Source organism: Buceros rhinoceros, unplaced genomic scaffold, assembly GCF_000710305.1.
Source record: "Buceros rhinoceros silvestris isolate BGI_N320 unplaced genomic scaffold, ASM71030v1 scaffold1346, whole genome shotgun sequence".
Taxonomy (NCBI): domain Eukaryota; kingdom Metazoa; phylum Chordata; class Aves; order Bucerotiformes; family Bucerotidae; genus Buceros; species Buceros rhinoceros.
This window is the reverse complement of record NW_010417875.1, coordinates 16,409-30,802: the sequence shown is the minus strand read 5'-3', so window position 1 is coordinate 30,802 and position 14,394 is coordinate 16,409. Positions and strand designations below refer to the sequence as shown.

General features: G+C 45.3%; 1 protein-coding gene across 1 annotated transcript in view; it reads right to left on the bottom strand.

Moving 5' to 3' along the window:
* Nucleotides 1-10,492, bottom strand: part of LATS2 (large tumor suppressor kinase 2) — a gene marked incomplete at its 5' end in the record, with an annotated part of 12,258 nt that extends 1,766 nt beyond the window's left edge. The window contains 4 exons of the mRNA XM_010138296.1: nt 852-1,034; nt 1,660-2,242; nt 4,965-6,502; nt 10,360-10,492. Of these exons, the coding sequence (XP_010136598.1) occupies nt 852-1,034; nt 1,660-2,242; nt 4,965-6,502; nt 10,360-10,492 (2,437 nt within the window). The remainder of the gene's footprint in view (nt 1-851; nt 1,035-1,659; nt 2,243-4,964; nt 6,503-10,359) is intronic.
* Between the last annotated feature and the right edge of the window lie 3,902 nt (nt 10,493-14,394).

The window sequence follows — 14,394 nt, the reverse complement described above, 5'->3', positions numbered from 1 at the left end:
TCAGCAGAGGTGACACCACGAGTTTGAAAAGCTGCTGAACGACAGAGCCTAACTCTAGAGAGAGAAGAAAGCCACAGACTTCCCAGGCAAGTCCCAAGCAGAGTAACAACTTCCACGACTGAGCTGCTCTGACAAGACAAATCAGGTATATGTTTGAGATCTCCAAAGAGGAATGGAGGATTTACACACTGATTTCAATGGAGATTTGTGTCATCAGATGATGGAGGATCCAGTGTGAAATCTCTCAACTTGAGAAAGATCTGGCTTGCAGACAACTTTGAACATCTAATCTCTTTACTAGAGAGACTCCGTCTGTTCAGCCACCAAGTACTGTCTATATTCCTCTAGCTGAGATCTTTGAATGCAGCGTGTCCAGTATAAATTACAGAAGACTTTTTGTTGCTTTCCTCAAGATTCTGGCTTGGAATCTGGAGGATGTATTTCCACTAGTTTACATCACCCGTATTTAAGTGGCCCATCTGATTCAGTGATCTGAATCACTGGTCTAAATAAACTTGATAGCTGTCATAGTTATGCTCCATGAGTACAGACAATCTACTTTACACTTGAAAAAGTCACTGCCAACATCATCTGATACATTTATTAGCAGTCTCCTTCAAAGGCCTCAGAGTGTAGATGTACACAGATACACAAAGTATGACCACCATCAATGTCAGCAATGTGATACTGAACAGTGGAGTGTCTGTTCTCCTTAATCTGGGCTAGGTCTTCATGGCCTTCAGAATGACAATATTCCAAAGCAGCAAGTTTATTTAAGGAGGAAAAAAAAAAAAAAGGCATTTCAAAGCATCAACGTTCACTTAAACAGGAGAAAAATACAGGTTATCTACCTTTACGGAGCAAGACTTCAGGAGCAATATAATTAGGGGTTCCAACCAGCGAGTGGGCTAGGCATCTCTGATGCTGCTTCTTAGCTCTTTGTTCCAACGTCTTCAGCCTATCTCCACATCTACAGTTGGACACATCATCCCAAAGATCACTGGGCTCCATGCTGTCTTGCCTGATATGGCTCCCTTTCAAACGGGAGAGGAAGTTTACATTCACGGTCATAAAACACAACACACAAAAAGATGAGTATTTATCGAGATCTAGTTGTGCCATCTTCTACCCCCACTGAAGAACAGCATTTAAACCTAAGGCATTTCCTTCTGCCCTCCCCTTCACGACTGGTTTTCCGTAGGCAGTGAAATGCCTCTGTCTCAGCAGAAGGAAGCGTGCTCCCATATGGGAGATCCAGGACAATGGCGTCTATCTAGGTCAGCTATACCAATTGTTTACCAACAGATGCCAACGCTTCTCTTGATGGCACACACAGAAGGTGCGTGGACTACTTTAAATCTGTGATTAAATTATTTCTCCATCAAAAGAAATCTTCCAAACAAGTGTAAAATGAAAAATCGCTGCTACTGCAGCGGTCGGTCACATTGTGGAAGGGATTTGAACAGTATTGGAAACAAAGGACTGGAAACAATCGAGTTGGATGAGTCAGACACGCACAGACACATCATATTGTCATTCATTGTTTGTCAACAAACACACCACCTCTGTTTTCTGAGCTGGCGTTTCTGCCAAGAGGTAGGTGTTTGTTTCAAAATCAATAGTGCAATACCATCACAATTAAAACTCTAAGAACACTACCTTTCTGATAGTATTTTGAATTGTGAGTCCACCTGAATCCAGTACACAGTCCAAAGTCAGTCAGCTTGATGTGCCCATCGAGGTCTATCAGAATGTTGTCAGGCTTGATGTCCCGATGAATAAATCCCATTTTGTGCACGCTCTCTATAGCCAAAGTGAGCTCTGCGATATAAAATCTAGCCAGACGCTCTGGGAAGACCTCCATCCGAATCAGCAGGCTCATCATATCTCCACCAGGGATGTAGTCCATCACGAAGTACAAGTTGTCTTTATCTTGGAAGGAATAATAGAGTTTGACCACCCATTCATTGTCTGCCTCCGCAAGTATGTCCCTCTCTGCTTTGACATGAGCCACCTGGTTGCGGTTTAGCACATCTTTCTTTCGCAGAGTCTTCATGGCATACAGGGCATGGGTATCCACTTTGCAGGCCAGGCATACTTCTCCAAACGCACCGATGCCCAGAGTCTTGATTTTCACAAACATAGATTTGTCCATTTTCGCCCTTTTAAGCCTGTTGTAGTTGGACTCCTTCTGGTAGAGAATTTTCCTCATTTGTTCCTGTTCTGCTTCACAAAGACCAGCCTTTACAAAGAAAAGCAAACCAGAAGAGCTAGTACTGTTACATCCACAGCAAGAGAGCAATAAACAAGCATTCCCCATTTTTCTCAGAAAAATTAACTGAGAACCAGAAAAGATGGATTCGTGAGACATACACTCTCTTCTCTGTCTGTGGAGGTATTCTGAAATACTGGCCAATTCCCTGTGCCCTAACTTGTTACCTGAATGCGCCACAGCTGGGACTGGTCTGCCTTTCTCGTTCGACTGAACTAAGAGGCACAGGGAATACTGTCAGAGAGGGGAATATGACAAAACAAACCGGATCGTGGGATTTGGTTTACACCTTTCACATGTGCACTTCGCAGTATGTGCACCGCAGTACAGCTTAACTTAAACTGAAACTTCCACCTAGGTGCAGCAGTCCACTTTGTTCATAAATGGTTCTCCAGTTCCTACCCTGAGTGCCGTTTGACTGGTGGGTTCTGAGTTGTAATTAAGAATTTGGTTTTGACCTACACATTCCCAAGTCCACTGGGAATCACCTTCTTCAGAAACTGTTTCTCTTCTTCTGCCATATACAGCCTCCACTCTCAAGGTCTGTAGATCTCCTGACCATCTGTTTTATAAACTTCTCCCTTTTGCCTTCTAAAAAGCACGCATATGACCCCAGGTCTGGCCTCTCCTCAGCCACTGCAGCCCAGACCCTGGTGCTATTTCCCCCATAAATAAATATATTACTTCCCCTCTTCTCCTAAGCTGTAGAAAACTGGCTTGTCCACCTCCTATCCCCAGAGAGCCTCCAGGTAAGTAACATTTCACACGGCTGCAGGGAGGGACCTTCTGAAAAAGGAAGCAGCAGCTGTATCCAGCCAGACTTTCCCCACCCTTCGTGACAGAGCCCGCATGCTGCCAACTTCCACGGCTGTCCCTCTCAGGAGAGTCGCTGGTGGCCTCCTCCAGCAGAAGCCCCTGGGGCTGATCTCCAACAACCCATCCTCTTGAGCATGCTCCTTTCTTTCGGCATAACCCATTTCCAAAGTCCCGAATTCACTGTTGTCAACTGAACCACTCTGAGAGGAAGACTAGTGCCTGGTGAGAAGGGGAGGAGGGTGGAGGGAGTTGAAGCTGACTGATTAGCAGGCTAGAGACCCAAGCATACGCCTACAGGGCTGCTGCTTAAGATAGATTTAATTTCACATCTGTAGTCTAGGTCTTTAATGATGAATGTGGGCAGCCAGACTATGCAGCGAGATCCCCGCAGTCTACAAATGAAAGCTGCGTGAAAAAAGGATGGAGGAGTGTGCAGAAACTTGCAGAACAGGTAGGATGAATTTTCAGACTGAAGGCAACAGCCAAATCAAAACAAATAATGTTGTTTTAAAATGTAAAGCAAGTACATCAATCCATAATAAAGGATTGTTTAAAAATAATTACTGTATAAGAATAATTAGTGTGCTGTGTTCTTGGTTAACTCTAGAATAATGCAATATTCAGGCAGCCAACATCTCCTCAGTGCATTATTCCAGCCAGCGATGAGGTTGCTAGGGGAAGGAATTATTTTTGTTTATCACTGAATTATCTCTGAGTTACGAAGTGAGGGAAAGCCGAAGAGTCCAAGAAGAAGAACTAATGCAATTAACTGCTCTTTTACTTCTCTAGAGATCATTCCCTATTTCAATCTTGAGAAAATATTCACTAAATCCGAGCAATACAACATGATCTGTACATGCAGTGAGGACAAACTGTTAACTGTCACTAAAATGCCAACCTTTCAAGAGATTTTAGAAGCATATTCGTTTAATTTTAACCTGAACAAACAAAGCACCGAGTTTTCTGGAGCAATGTGAGCATCGAGTTAATTGGCTCTGGAAATTGACTGTGCTAGGGAAGGTCGGGTAGTTAATTATTATCCATTATGCATTAATAATAGCTTTCCTTAGAATTTATCCTTAAACACAGAAGAAGACCAGTCATATTCTAGTCATGCCTGGGAAAAAAACCCCAAACCCTTCAAACCTTTGAACATTTGAAAATTAAAACCAAAACTGCCAGAGCAACCATCAGAACTTGGCAGCTTTGTTTTAAGCACCCCTATCCGCAGATCAGCTTGGGAGCTACTATGAGGCATGGGAACAGCTCTCTCACTCAGAGTGCACCTCCCTGAGACCTGCTCCTAGAACAAGTTCCAGCAAGGGTCGCAAGGTCAGTTCAAGCTGGCCAAGGAGTGATAACTTGCACCATATTATTACTTGCACGTGTTCGGTAGACACCCTCCAGTCAAGTACTACATATTCATCTCAAAATAAGGCACAGTGAATACACTGCCAAGTTTATCCATGGCTCTGGTGAGTGAGTGGCTATCCCGGAACAGGCAGCAAGACCTGGAGCAGAGGGAAAGCCTTTCTCAGGGTTTTGCAAGAGCTGCTGCCCGAGTATTGCCAGAGTTATCTCAGCCTCCAACCTGGCTTCCGAGTTCTTGCCTAAGCAAACCTAATACTTTCCTACTACGGGAGGTTTTGCTTCATTTTACTTTCCTGGTATGAAGATACATTATTTCACATCTCAGGCTTTTTGAACAGCCTCCCAGACCTGCTTCCACACTTCTAAGTGAAAACAGTCTGGTATATAGGGAGGTGTTGGATACTACTTCTACTGGAGCCTGCCTTTGTAATTTCTTTGACTCATTAAAAAATAGCAGTAATTGCTTTGACCTCATTAGCTTTTATAACAAAAAAAGGTGAATTACTTTAGCCATTTCTTGCTCCAGTTGCAGTCTTCTGTTAATTTTCTGCTGGTAGGTCTTTATGACATTTTCTACGTGTTGCTCCATGTAGAACTTGAAGGCAAAAGGTGAGTAGCTCTTTATTCGGGATTCTCGCTTTTCCTCATCTTTGCCATTTTTTCGCACAGGCACCGGAGATGTCTGAATCTGCTTTTTATCCTTGCTTGGTTTTTCAGCTTTAGTGTTCTTGCTGCTTTTATCATTTCGCTCACTGTTCTCCTCAGCCTTATTGCACGTTGAATTGGGGACTACTCGCAGGGTCTGCTCTACGCCCATGCATAAGCAGTTGATATCAAACTGCTCAGAGTTACCGGGAAGTAACAAATGCTTGGGGTATGGTGGCGGCGGGCACCGCAGTTCCTGGTTACCATAATCCACATCTAGCTGATAGGCATTAGCCGCTCCAACAGGCGGCACGTGCTGCTCGATGATCTCCAAGCCATCCACAGCCGGTGCCTGTGCAGGTAACCAACCAGGATGGGAAGGTCCCACTGCAGTCTGAGGCTCCGGTCTCATCACGCGCATGCTCTTCACAGGCTGGAGTATATGAGCGGATGTCACTGCTGTGATTGTATTTGGAGATGCAATTGAAGGATCAGGTTTTCCTGGAGGAACCTGTCTTATAGACACTGTCACCTGTGGCTGTTGCTGGTGATTATTAAAAGAGTTTGTTCTGCTTGGCACTGTGGCGTCGGGTCTGAAGGATACGTGTTGCCGTGGAGATGTTTCTATTCCTGGATTTTGCAAAGAATCTCGGCGTGACGGTGTTGCTGCCTGCCACTGCTGAACTTGAGGATTATTCATGTCATAGAGGTCCATGTTTAGGCTATTTCTGGATGGAGTTAATAGATTCTGTGGTGGACTGTCTGAAAAATCATTAGCAAAGGCTGGACCTCTGGAAATCACGTGCATTTGGTGAGAAGAAGGACTTGTCTGTTTGTGATGAGAATGTGATATATACAGGCTTGCCGGTGCCTGCTGAAATGCATGACCAGAATTATTCTGAACAACCGCCCCTTTATTTGGGAGACTGGTGTATCCTCCCTCCTGCTGCATCTTGTTCTGGAAGGATGGACTGCGCTGAACACCATACCCCATAGGTTCCCCCTGCACCATCATGTGCTGCCTACTGTAATGTTGGCTGTTGGAGCCATGGGACGCCTGCAGCTGCAAGGCTTGACTGCTGTGATTAGCCACTGGATAATTAATCACAGAAGACTCAATATTTGCAGGGTACGTTTTCTGCTGATGGCTTGTTGGTGTGCTGTGAGTGCCTACTCCAGAGGGTCGCTGTACAGGAGCATTCATAGCTGTAGGCTGCGACGTAGAGATTAAATAGTCCATGTACGGCCTTGGAACTTCAGTCAGCATATTTGCACCTTCTGCTCCAAAGCCTGACCCCTCGTAGGCTGCATTAGTGATCTGATGGTAGGACGGAAAAGATTCGTTTGAACCTTCGAAGCTTGGCCTGCGGGTGACATTATTTGGCATAATACCCTTTCCTTTAGAAGAAGAACACAGAAGAATGTTAGGAAGCAATTCAGGTGAACCAATTACTTTGTATTACTCATCCATCCATACATACAGACATACACACGCACACACACACACTGCCTGGGGAGTATGTGTTATGAAAACGTCTTCCAAAATCTAAATTAAGCACTCAGAACATTTAAAGTTATAGGTGCCAAGTATTACTACTGATAACGAGCTACTGGCCCACAACATTGCTCATGCCAGGAATCATCAGGGAGTCCTATCAAATCATGAAAATAGAAGCACAAATTCCTTAACTATGAAATCATCGGATTGCACTAGAGCTTGGTTTTTAAAGCTGGACCAGTATTACCAGTCATTACTCACAGACAGGAGGAAGCTGTAGAGCAGGGGGTTAAGTACAGCACCAACAGGAGAAAAAAGGCTCCTGGAAGGACTGTCAATACAACCTAAAGCCAACATTTCTGTAAGCTACTAGGTCATAACATAGTCCACGTCTTCTGTACAGTGAGCTCACTGCTTTCGCTGGGGATCTGTTTACATCTCCCTACTCCCTCATCCTCCTCAAAGGTCCTTGTTACCCGCTCCCTCATTTACAACAGAGGCATCGTGCAGTTCGTCCTGTTTTCTTTCCAATGAGTTGGACAGAGTATCCCCTCACATTACTCATCTTCCATCTGTTTGGAAGGCAAGTCTTTCAGGGTGTCAACATGTTAATCCTAGCCTGAAGAATGTGCAGAGACAAGATAGCAGCCCTCCTGCGCTGGAACTGTCAGGGGCACTTTTCATCAGTTCTTTGATCTCAGGACAAATTGCAGGTGCACAAAGCCCTGGCTGTCCTAAAAACACAAGGGGAGACTCTGTGCTGTTGATACTTTTTTGTTTCCCTTCTTGTTCTTTAGCTTTGACAAATCACAGAACTTGGCCCATTTACGCCTAAATAATTTCCTCTTAAAATCTTGACTTCACAAGGACGGCAAGAACGGTCACATTGAGCTAACAGGCTTGGACACTGCACTGCAAGCTTTTCTGATCATCTGCATAACGGCACATCCCAGCCAGGCCAGATGCAGCACACCCGAGCACAGCCGCTGTCTCCTCACCTTGACACAACCCCCTGCTATATACAGACACACGAGGACGTGCATGTTATTAAGACAGGTCTATGCACCATCTCTGCACACAGAGCAGGTCACCCGCACACTACATGACACCTTCGTAAACAACGTAGATGAACAGCATTCTTTAAAGTGAAGTCTATGATCGGCAGCTCTTTGTCCTATGAAAACACAAGGCCAAGCTTACTGAGGTTGTCCTTAGACTCCCTGCTAGCTCATCTGGTGGGACACAGCAAGATGCACTGGTGAGACTGCGTCAGTTTGAAGCATCCTAAGAAGTGGCTACTCTGGCCTGGGGGTTGGAGGCAGCTGTAAGACCCACTTGCCATCTCTGTCAGTAGGATTGTACTGAGCCTCAGGGGCAAACTGACTTTTTTTTTCCCCTGTCAGAGGCCATGAAGGAAAGCAGCAGCAGTAACTGTCCTCCTACAGGACACATACTTCAGCTGTGCGAGGAATCCTGCTGATGTCAAGAGAGATACCATGTCCACCTCCTAGATCAGTGTATCAGTAATCTTCTGTTCTGGTATGACGGAGGAATATTTGGATTTGTGAAGATACCAAATGTGGCAGTTGCAGATTATTTTTTTCCGACACATTCCTATCCAGCACGGTAACTGTGTCTCCTATCTCTCGCCTGTGAAGGTTTTAGATCAGGGTGTATTCCCAAGATTAATCAGCTATGCTCACGGGACCGCCTGTTTTTATACATAACTCTCTGTCACACTGTACTATCTGTTTTCACTTGAGTCTTTGTAGTTCTTGCCAGAAACTCTTGTTAGCTTTGCTACTGAAGTTAAAGCAGGACAAAAAGGAATAACTTGAAAATCTATTTCCATACACCAATATATGGAATTCAAACCCAGCAGATTTAAACTCTCAAACTGCAAATGAAAAGTTCCCATTGAAAAGCAGCATTACAGGCTTCCTAAAGAACTGGAGGAGACCTGTGCTACCCTCACACAAACACCACCCCACCAAACCAACCAGTACAATTTTGCGGCACCTCAGGCAGGCAAACACCGATTGCATGGTATTTCAGTTTTGGACTCTGTCTCCTGCATAGCAAAGGTTAAGCAGTCAGAACAGCTGCATGCACCGGAACGTTAAGGAAGCAAAACCAAATGCAGTGACAGACAACATCATTAAAATGTTAGCCTAGAAAGATTTTTTCAGCCTTGTCAGAGGAGATGTATGCTCTTTAGGACCGGGTGTGTTTTTTCACTTTAAGGAATAAAACTTTAAGAATATAAAGCAAAATACAGTTCAATAAATCTGTCAAAGTTCTTCTGAATTCTCCTTAAGGCCCAGTTGAGGCCACATTTGTGCACAGATTAGGACAGAGCTCTCCAAAGAGCAAACTGGCTGGTATTGCTCTGTCTGTCGGGGGTCATCCTGCAGGGTAACACTCTTGGGTTTTACAGAATTTCCCCAAATAATAAAATAGGAAGTCTAAGACTGATAGGAAGTGCAGCTGAGCTGCTCCTTACACAGAACCATCACCTTTTCCCACCACATCTGAAGCTCCGTTCCTGAGTGACCAGGTCGAAAATGAGGTCCTTCTCTGTTTCTGTCTTCCCTATATATGGCTACCCTCAGGGTCCCACAGGAAAGAAGTGGCTTTGCTGAAGACTTCCTTTGCTGAAGACTTCCAGGGATTTCTCTCTGTTGTAAACTGAATGGGCTTTCTCATCCTCAGCAATCATCATCTCCGGACATGCCTCTCTGTCAACTGCACCAAATTTAACACCCTTCCCAGCAAAGATCTTCAGCTTGATCAAGAGGCAAGCAGCAAGGCATTGCTGAGCTGGCCAAGAAGAGAAATTTGTCATGTGGAAATCACATGCACTCAGTAAACTCAATTTACGACCACACTCAGAGAGCTACGCTACTGTAATCAGACTGATTGAATGGATTTGTTAGCTTCAGCTAGTCCAACACAGACAAGACCTTGTAAGCCTCATTGCTGCCACTGACACAAGAGAAGTTCGTTGTCCAGTAAAACAGGCCTCCGCTCTCTGTCTGCTCCACCTTATGTCCGCTAGCTGTTCTGCAGCACGTAACACTGCGGCGTGATTACAGAGGTTCAGCCAGCCACAGGATGGTTATTCGTCTGCTTGGCCACTTTTCGAAACTGAAAGAAGATAAAAGTAACAAACCCTATCCAAACCAGAGCGTACCCTGATCCCAGATCAAAAGCATTCTGCGGTGCTGTAAGTGTTAGTATCTGAATGGAAACAACTCTTGCAAGGCCTTTTGTCAGCTGTGGTCTGATGTTTGCTGATGAGGCATATGCAGGGCCCACATCCTCCAGTTTGCTAATTTACATGAAACAGAGCTGAAGCAGACTAGCAGGGATGACTGGAAAAGCTTCTGCAGTGTACTTACAAGGCTGTTAACATGAATGAATTCCTGGGAAGCGAGCTACCTCACAGCTCCACAGTTACCTACGCACACGCTTTTACCTCGTGGCCAGCCTGAGCTGACTTGCACTGAAGGATAAACAGCTTTCTCTTTAAGGAGGTGGACTACTCATGTGCACATGGACCACTCCTGCAAAGCAGGCGAGTCATGTTCAGCCCAGCTCACCCTGCAGGGCCAGTTCACTTCACTGTCTCCTGCAAGTCTACTAGTGAACACTGCTGATCCACTACTCACCAGCAGCAAATCTACTTTATAAACTAGCTTACTGCAAGAAGAACACAATTAAAAAAAAAAACAACACAAACCACCTTCATGCTTACCTGGTGAGGTCTGCTTAATTACACGTACAATCTGTTCATTTCTAGGATCCAAGTAGCTCATCTTACTGATATACTCCAGAGCTGCTTCAATGCTTCTGCTACCCGTCTGCTTCAGTGCTCGGACAGCCATCTCCTGCATAACGCAAACAAGAACTGAGTTACACCGAGACAGAACCGTATTGCAGGCTAGAAGCAGTAAGCGTTCTTGCATTTATACAAACATTTTATAATTCACACCAGATCGCTGTTGCCTGAAGCCGAATGGTCTCATATTTTGCAAATATTTGCATGCCTTTAACAACTCGAAAATTAAAAGAAAATAACAAAACATACAACCTGCCCAGACTTCGGCAATTACAGAAGCATCAAGCTGTTATGTGTACTTACGGTTCCTTAAGATAAACTTTGAACTGGGTCTGGAGAAGGCAGCATAGTTTGACATAGGATGAAAAGCTTTTGGGATTTGAGAACGTGTCCCTGAGTCACACCTGAACACAGTCAAATCTTCGCCCTTTCACAGATGCCACAAGAAGCTAAGTAGGCAGGGCTTGATTTCTGCAGACTGGAGCCAATGGGAATGAAAGACTGCTGTTTCCAGTACAGCTGGAACATCATTCACTATCTGTTTGGGAAACAACGCGGCACACCGAACTTCATGTCATGCTGTTCAGTCCTTTTAGCGGTGTTTTATTGGGCACACAGCCATCACTGCAAAGTTCATGAGGGTGCCAGACACAGAACCTGAAAACTAAAACTGGGGCAAACACGAATGCTCTGGGCAAACCACTCTAATGCAACCAGGGTTTGCGTTCCCTGCCCTACAGCCGGAAAGTCCCACTCTCTGCAGTTCGTTTATAGTTTTGCTTACAGCTCAGGTATTTAGACTTTTCAACAATGCCTCTAGCCTCTAGTAGCAAAGCAAAATTCACAAGTGTCCACAATGCTGCGTGGTCTTCTCTGCAGTGATGGCAAAACTGAAATGCAGAGCTTTAATGTGGAATTCGACTTGTGACCTTCACCCATCAAAAAGTTAGAACCCTAGTCACAAGTAGTTGCTGAGAACCTTTCTGTAATCATCTCCAAAAGGCAATTCACAAAATAGACATAACAGGAGACAAACTGACCTTTGGTGACAGAAGATTAGCGAACGAATCTGAACTGCACTCCTAGCTCTTAGATGGCTAAAGTTGGACGGAACAAATGTCACCATCAAGGACTTGCCTGCAAATGTCAGCATCCTATTATCTTGCCACTTTACTGCCATTTTTAGGGTAATGCTGTCATCGCAACCTGCCTGCTGAGCGCTGAATCAGATGGAGTTTGTGCCGTCTTCACTTGGCTTACTGACTGCAGATGTGATGGCTGGGCTGGCATGAGCACGCCACTCTCCCCCAAGTCAGTTCTGCACACCGGCTAGCAGTCAGGTAGCCCTGTATGCCCCTTTCCCACACCAGCCGGAGCAGAGAGCAGCTCTGTTTGACCGAACTGTAAGTACCTGTAACATACTTGCTAATTGTTTACTTAGCAAGGGAGGATCATCTCAGATGACACTAATTCACACTTAGCACAGAGCCACAAGCTGGCACTTGGCGTTCTGCTTCGCTTAGCTCAGTCCCCTCCTACTCCCCCCAAAATGGCAGCATTTTCTCCATTACTCAGAGGTTCTGCTTGGGGAATAGCTATAGCAAGTTTGAATACTTTTCATACGATTTATGACTCATAATTCATAGAAAGGCTGTAGTTGGTTTCACATTTCCTATAGCTGAAATATCTCACTGGCATCAACACATTACGAAGGGCAACAGAAAACTATTACATATGAAGGAAAGTATTTCCCACAATGTTTTTCTCCTCTCGTTCTTTTTTTCCTCTTCTGAATACATTTCTAGAGTATCAGCAAATATGCATCCTAGTGCTCAGCATTCTCACAATCCAGGGACTCTGGGCTTTACAGCTCAGTTCCACAGGGCTGCTAACACACTCTTGTGATCTAGCCTTAGATCACAAGTCTTAAAAATTTCCTAAATCAAATGTGCTCCATATACACATGGCTTGGATGCTGGGTTTTGGGGTGATATTAGGCTGCAATAGAGAACTACGAGAATAAATGCTTGGTAAACAATTATCTTAATGATTAATAAAACAGCCCATATAATCCATTTCTCCCTCTCTTAGTTGTCTGTATACAATTTGAGGTTATAAATAGGTTATTTATCACCAGCATAGTGATACCATCTCTGAAAACAAACTTGTTGCCCCCTTCCACCCTCCCCCCAACCTACTGTGGTAGTACTTTCTCCTCTTTTGCCACTGCCTATCTCAGAAAAGCAGACTAAAAATGACACTGCTCTGTTTGAAGTTGCATGGTCTACCTCAGCAGATATGTTAAGGGATTCATATTTAAACTTCAGTGGGAATAACGGGGCATGTAAGGGAGAAGCCCAGTACATTTCACTGTGGACTGTATGATAACTTTAAGGGCGCCAGCCAGAGCTCGGGAGCAGCAGATGCATCACTAGCAATCTCTCCCCCGCAAGCCCCCAGTGCTGCAGCAGCCCTGCACTCCAGCACACCACCTCTCATCTTTTATTAGGTCAGCTCCCACCCTCCAAAAGGTTTCTGCATTACATACTCTGTTTGCTTAGCATTTACATTACTGCTAGAAAAAACAAAGTAAGGGTTTTTGTGGCTCAGAAGAACACCTGTGATTCCCCTGCGCAGCATCCCATAGCTCCGGCCCTTGCCCCTGTAGCTACGACAAGACACAAATAGCCCCAGTCTCTGATGCTGGTTCACAAAAGTCTTGCATCATCTCCAGACAAATGAAGAACGACCAACAAAAAATAAACATTCTGCATACTAAAGGAAAGGTTTGTTCTCAGAGGCAGATCACGCATAATCACACCTCTCGACCCAGGAGACAAATCCCAGGGGGCATGCAATACTCCTGGACAGCGGAGGGCAACAAGATACTCCAGCACTGCTACAGCTGGCCCTTGGCCTCCTCTGCATGTTTTTTCTGTTGCCATCTTCCATGGTCATAGCTCTCTCCTTTTTGACAGCCACCTGAAAAGGGCTCCACTCACGCCAGCACCTTTTCATAAGGGATGGGGGGACAAGCTGACACATGGCTGAGGGTCTGCTCTGTGCCCAAAGTGGCCACTGGCTAATGGGGCCACCTATATGCAACTCAGCAATGAGCTGTGCTGAGCGAGGGAGCGTGGCTGGGAGCGAAGGGCTGGCCTTCAGGAGCCTGCTGAAGCAGAAGCTGGCTCCCTGCTGGCAGCAGGGGTCAGAGCCCGGGCTGCATTCGCTGCAAATGGACATAAGGACTGCTTTGAAGGGCAGAAGATGGATTAAGCAGTGTCAGTAATTATGTTTGAGAGAAAAGGCTTAAGTGAGACACAGGGTGTTTTTAAGAAGCAGCAGAATGTCTCAAGAAGAAGGAATGAAATCAATGCCAAAATCTTGCAAACTGATGCTTTAGATGGCAGAAGGGCTGAGGAAACAAGGACAGACACTGGGTGAGGATAAAACTGCACAGCAACATTGACTCAGATGGAGCTGTCTTGATTTTACACCGCTCGAAGGGAAGTGCATTTTAGAAAGGGAAGGGAAAAAAGACCAGAAATGAAACATAAAAAAAAAAAATCTGCTCGGAGCTGTATCCAATGCCAAAACATTCAAGCAGGCACAGGATCAAATCCAGCTCCCACCGAGGTCAACAAAGATTTCCATTAACTGCAAGGCACACTGCAGCAGCCCCTCCGCTTCGGATCACTTCCTCTGCACCAGGCCAAGCGCTGTCAGCCGCAGTATGGTTTGAGAATCCTGGCCGCTGGCTGCATTCTGCTAACCCCACAGCCAGCTGTCAGGCTGCGAGGAGAAAGAAACACAAGCCACTGGCAGCGTGCACGTAAACCACACGGGAACAGAGCGGCCCCGGCCCCAGCTCATTCTTTGCATTCTGCATATTCCCTTTGGAGGATTCAAACATCTCTCTGTGCAGGGCTTTTATGCACCTTTTTGCTTACA